The 6,272-nt window shown below is 48.6% G+C and overlaps 1 protein-coding gene across 1 annotated transcript in view; it reads left to right on the top strand.

The window, feature by feature from the left end:
* Positions 1-1,705: 1,705 nt before the first annotated feature.
* The window catches only part of LOC131207748 (mucin-5AC), a 151,525-nt gene continuing 146,958 nt past the window's right edge, over positions 1,706-6,272 (top strand). The window contains exon 1 of the mRNA XM_058200373.1: positions 1,706-1,832. Coding sequence (XP_058056356.1) covers positions 1,775-1,832 — 58 coding nt within the window. The 5' untranslated portion in view covers positions 1,706-1,774. The remainder of the gene's footprint in view (positions 1,833-6,272) is intronic.

Below are 6,272 nucleotides of genomic sequence, written 5' to 3'. Positions count from 1 at the left end.
TATACAAATTCAAATTACGAAAAGTCTGATTTCCTCAAGAAAACAGAAAGAACTGGAAAACTCAACCTACTTTTAACAGATTTCTATGCCCTAACGTTAATCTAACCGGATCCGAGTGCACTGGATCATAATCGAGTTAAAACAGCAACTTACCGTTGTTCGTCCCGGTTCGTCCCCAAACCCGTCCACCGTTTGGTCAGTGCGAATTTCATCCCCTCCACCCCCGTGTGGCAAGGACGCGGATGCCGTTTCGGTTGCCTGGGCTGAGGCGATAATACTGCCACACCGGGTGCCCTTCGGCCAGCTTCGGCGAGCGGACATCGAAAGCGAAAAGCGAACGTGAGGGCCGTGCCGTGCACGAACCGTGCTCCAGTTTCCGCAGAAGGGCGGACGGCTGGGAGTGTGTTGGTTTACGTTGCGATTCGCTTCGCAACGAGCCGAAAAGGTTCGTGTTCTCCCCACTCGCCGCAGTCACCGCACCGTGTAGTGTGCGTGCCCCGGTAGGGGAGGTAGCTTTCTTTCTCACCACTCCGGGGCGACCTTCACAGTGACGTGACGGAGCTCCTGCAGACGATCGATCGATACTCACCACGAAGCGGCCGGCCGATCACGGTTTCCCTTTCTAAAACCGACGCCAACATTCACGATCCTCGGCCGAATTTGCTTGGAGCGTGAGTGCCGTGAGCTTTTGCCGTGAGCACCTTGAGTGAACGGTGGTGAATATCGCCGATCGCCGCTCGCTTTTCCACTCGCGCAGCTTCGGTCGCTTCGGGCGCTTCGGGTTCGGATTTAGTGGCCGCGAACGGTGCTGCGAAACCGCAAAAGCTAGCGACGCGGTAAACTTACTGCCAATAATGAAATTAGTTTACGAGAAGTGCTCGCTAGAGAAGCACTCTGGAGCGGCGTGTGCGTCCTGAACAGGGTCTGTAACTCCGTGATTCGTGTGTGCGTTTTCGTTTCGGTCCCGTGAGGAGCGCGTGCCAGCCAGCGAGAAGGACTCTCAACGTCAGGCTCTGCCGGTCGGTTCTATCGGCCAGCACAGGCTGCGGAAAACGGAACGCGCAGTGTGAAGAATTCCGGAAAATCAGGTCGCGTTCAGTACCATCATTTCGCGATCGGCACGGCCAAGTGGCGCCGAGAAATTCGCTCGGTCCGCTCACTTCACTGTCGGATGAAAGTTTTCGAATCCGTCCGCTCGCCACACACATATACACACTCAGTTCAGGTCGGCCGCCGCGGTGTTGATTAGCGCCTTTTTGGAGGCTTTTCACCAGAGTCACCAGTCGCTCCGAAGGTTCCGCGTCCGATCGGCGCAGTAAATGGTCCGACGTCGGAAAAAAGGATTGTCGGTCACCAGCGAGCGATAAGCCGAGACAGGTGAAGCCGTGGCCCGTGGCGAGTGTCAAGTGTGAGGAAATCGAAACAGAAAAACCAGTGTATGTGGTTGCTTGAGTTTTCCTCCCCGTGTGCTGTGGATGTGGCTTCAATCCGAAACAGCCGAAGCGGTCGACAGCCGAAATATTCCTAACCAAGCTCCGCCGCCGTTGGTGTGTGATTTGTAAAACCTTTGCTGAGGCCGGAAAATTGGGAGGAAAATCGATGCGCGCGACAGCGGAAAAGTGATCCCATCCAACACGGAATTATTATTTGTGCACGACCATCCTATGGCTCTGGGCAGCCGTGGCAGCAACAGTGCCTAAGTGTATCGCAGTTTCTAAGTGTATCGTTGTTTTTCCCGTTGGTCCTTTGGCGCTTCTGCCTCTCAACACACACGATGGAGTTCAAATCTGGAGTACTTTGGATTGCCAGCTTCATTCTGCTGATCAGTCAAGGTAGGACTTTTCGGGCCAGTTGTCACAAGTTTCGAAAGGATTTTTACTGTTTATTTACGTACGATTATTATGGATCTGTTGTAATGTAGTTTCCAAATTCATCCCTGTACTGGTCGTTAAATCATTTCGCAAAAATCAATCGGATTAATGCATCGGCAGCAACCCCGAATTCATGATGCAACATGATGAACCATTCCACGAGCATACCCGTTTTCAATATGCTCAACGCTATCATCGACCATCAAAAGGCACTCATCTTGGCAGTAAACCAAAAATTGCCGCACCAATAGACGCGGCAGGCAGCGAAAACGTGGCGTGAATTCCGCCAAATTACTGGTGACCGCAACCATTTATGTTTGCGCAAAAGCCGTCTTTACTCATCCTTAACCTTATCGTATCGCAGGCGCAACGGTTGAAAGCGATTGCCTTTCACTCGCCGGGTTCTTGGCCAGGGTTTGCTTGCAGGTTGGTCGGCGGATTTCGCAACAACGTCGTCCCCCTGTTTTTTTGCGAACTTGAACTTCAAGTCGGCAGCCAGCCAACGGATTACTGGTTTTGGGAACTGGTGACATGTTTGCTTTTGGGCACACTTATTTACGACTTTCGATGCTCTGGCCTCTCGCGTACAAGTGTCGCGACACTCGCGCTGGTTGTTGTTTCTTTCTGGTTTTACACTGACCATAAACCTACATTAATTTAAATCTGTATGATGGTAGCGTGAAACATATTAAATTGTACGTCACCAAAATATGCTCCTTCAAAGATGCACCACTTTCAGACCAACTGGTGCCAGCAGATTCCGACGAACCCTTGGGTTAATTATGACCGCGCGACGAAGTATTTTTGCCCGGTGCGAAACACCGACAACGTCAAGTTGTCACGCGTAACACGCTAAATTCTTGGGGCCAAGACAGCCAACATGCAACCAACCGGAGGAGGCATCCATAAAACGGGCAACATGAAAATGCATTACCGACGACCGTCGGCGCTGTCTCGGTTGGCTTCCGAATTTGGTCACGGCGTCCTTGAGTGCGAAGCGTGCGTACCGAATTCTTGGCAGCAGAGATGATGACTCTCGTGGAAGCTTCTGTTTTCTGTGGCCAGCACGCGACCATCATCGCGAAACGGCAACGGCGATCCGATCATTTCCATGCTCGCGCGTGTGTTGGTTGCAGTTCTTGAAGATCCCAGACTTGGAGGTTGCTTCGTATTTTGGATTTAAACCACTTGAGCGTTGTCATACACAGTTTGCATCAAAGTAAACAGGACTTTTTCAATAGTGACATTTCTGGTGGCGCCACCTTGATGTGATGTGTTCGAAAGGAACAATCTTTCCAAACTTCCAGTTAAAATTTCATAACATTTGGTTCACTGGAAGCGCCTTATTACGCCTAAAGTGACAGTATGTATGCAACAAGTTTATGGTGATGATTGTCTATCCCGTGGCAGAGTTCATGAGTGGTATACGCGTTTCAAAAATGGTCGTGAAAACATCAACGACGACCTTCCTGTCGGCCAAGCCAAGTTCGTGACGCCAGAGAGCATCGAAAAAGTGCGTTATTTTCTCAAAATTAAGCCGAAATCGTCGTTGCGTTTTGTGGAAATGGAATTGGGAATTTCCAAAGATTCGATTCATCGCCGATAATTGAAAGAATTACATATTAATTAGGTCACTCTCGATCGTGGCTTCACCTCGGGAACCCATCATTGAACATTGGTTTTGTTGAATTCGAATCCTAACTAAGTATCACGTATGTAAACGCTAAAAATATTAGTTTTGGGTTACAGAAGAATACCATACATGGATGTTCTCCCAGAACAGGCCGTCCGGTGGTGAGTTGCAAGACGTGGGCTGGCATCTCCAAATTGGAAACCAATATCTCTGTTGTTCCGATGATTTAGGACATTGTTTTTGGAACCTTTGACGACTCAATCGAGACTGTTGCTTACCCGGATTGCTTGGAAATCGAACCCAGTCCAGCTGCATGACAATGACGAGCGTTATTGTCTATAAGCGTCTGCTCTATAAACGGGGACAACCCAACGGTCGATTGGTAACACCTAAAAATGCGTGTCCAACTTCCGGTCCTAAACTTCCACCAGCTACGATGTTTCTAGTGGCTTTTGGGTTGTTGATTTTTTTTACGTTCGCTCGCTCGGCGTACGACTTGCGTGTGTGGGAGTTGCTTAAAGCTTCCCCGCAACCCTGGCCGATTGTGCTGCGGACCCGGAACCCGGAACCCCACGGCGTCGGCTTCGGAAAGCTCCACGAGCCATATGTTGAGGAGACAATGTAGTGAGGTTGGGGCTATGCTCCATTCGGCCCACTTCCTATTCGCTCCCTTCCACGTTTGAGCCCGAAAACGGGGGTGGTGTGTTGTGTGCTGTGTACGTTCTTCTCTCTTACGGCACCGACCCCACAAAAAAACATGCTACCGGTGGCTTTATGCGGTGTGTACGATGCATGAGACGAATTTCTCAAAGCGAAAAACCAACTCTTTCTTCTCGCCGTTCTTCGCTGGGCTGGCAGACCGGGCCTGGGCCCGTATTTGTTAGCCCATTGTATTCTGGCTTTTTGCATCACTCTGGTTGCGGCCCAGCATAGGTGGGAGGAAAATCCCTCCCCGGCGCCCCGGCATGCAAATGTGCATATATGCACCTGCCGCCGATCGCGGAAAGTAGCGAAAACCAACATTGCACTAAGCGTCGGTTTCGTTTTTTTGCCTGTCGAGCGGTTTTTCTTCATTTCTTTCGCCCCGATCCGTGCGATCTGTGTGAACGATCGGCGGCTTTAAAAAGTGGGCGCACAAACATCAAATAGAATGTGCGGCCCACGAAGCACAAGGTGGTCCTGACCTGAGAAAAACCGCAACCGCACCGGTATCGGGTGCTAATCGCGGAACTGAACAGCTCGGTGCCGTGGACGGTGGTCGCAAAAGTAACAATCAGAACGGTGGCTGCCTCTTTCATGATGTGTTCGAATGAAATTGACAAATGAAAACGACCGCGCATTTGTCCGCGAAAAGGGCTACCGGCGTTAGTCAGAGCTTCGGAGGCTGTGGTCAATGGGCCGCCTCGGGCCGGGAAAATGGCCACGAGGAAACTCGATTCGCAGCCGCCACCGCAGGACCTCCGGGAAGTTCAGCAGCTAATGATGCGGTTAAGTTGCGGCGGTCAGTGCCTGTGGGTTAGTTGGCTACCTAGCTTTCTGCTGGGGTGGTGTTGTAAAGCGTTGTGGTCCACCGGAGTATGGGCTACCGGACTCGGTGATTCGCTACACCTTATTTTTTGGGTCTGACTGTCTGACTGCCATTGCAAAGCCCATAAAGCCTCTAGCGCTGTGAAAGATTGGCGGAATTTCATTGTTCATTGTTTGACACCATTTTTTGTGGTCTTCAATACCATTTTCAATGGCCAGGAAGCAGGTTGGCGATGGATACAGGAAAGTATCGCTGTTTCAAATTTTCGGCAATTGCAGTGATCGTTTGTTTGGAATCAATAATTTTCCACATTTTTGCTTTCGAAATGGGATCAAACCCACTGATTGTGAAGATTATCGCGCTGTGTGTTTTTGGCAACAATTTAGGCTTATCTAGGTTAGCAATTACGAACTTTTACTACCAACAGGCCCGTCACGTTAAACAACCATTTCCTTTATTTAGTTCGTCTTCTACGTAAAATTGCCTTGAGTTCGCTTGAGAAGATAAAAATAAGGCGATTTTTTTTCAGTTTTACCTTTCTTTTTCAATATGGTTTTTACTTAATCGAAATCCATGGAACCGATCAACGATCAACGATCAGGTGTTTTTGTTAAAAGATGTTAGTCGGCGAGTATAAGGCGAATATTATCTTATCTCAGTCAAATTGTCCCGATTACGCTTCTCGTTTAAATTCACTTCGCTACTAAAATCAACGTTACTATCTTTTTACTAAAAAATTACAGTTGATACATTTTGGGCTACATATTATTAATACTTCTGTGGGAAAAGCAATAGGGCAAACGTGAAACAATTGACATTGATTATAGTGGTGTGGTGCATTGGGAATTCAATCGACGAATACTATTTCGAGTATTTGGCATCGTTTGCACAAAGCTGTGCATCCAAAAATAGACCAGATTTGGAGATCACGACAAAGTTCTTGTATATCATTTTCATGATCAATCCGCTCCATAATTTCGGCAGCAGATCGACCCACTCAACACACAACTTAGCACTATTTGGCTTCTTTTATTTGGCACCGTTTCGAGTCAATGGAGAAGATAAAAGCTGAAACGAAGAACGTGTCGATGGATGTTCCAAAGAAGGAAATTTTGGACCGTTTCGAAAATTGGTACAATCAGAACCTACAAAACCTCACCACGAGTTGGGCGCGAACTAGAAAAGATTCTACTCCAACTAGAAAAAACGAAAGACGAAATTCGACAGACGGTCGAACGAT

This window comes from Anopheles bellator, chromosome 2 (genome assembly GCF_943735745.2).
Source record: "Anopheles bellator chromosome 2, idAnoBellAS_SP24_06.2, whole genome shotgun sequence".
Classification (NCBI taxonomy): Eukaryota; Metazoa; Arthropoda; class Insecta; order Diptera; family Culicidae; genus Anopheles; species Anopheles bellator.
This window is presented reverse-complemented; position numbering and strand designations above follow the sequence as displayed.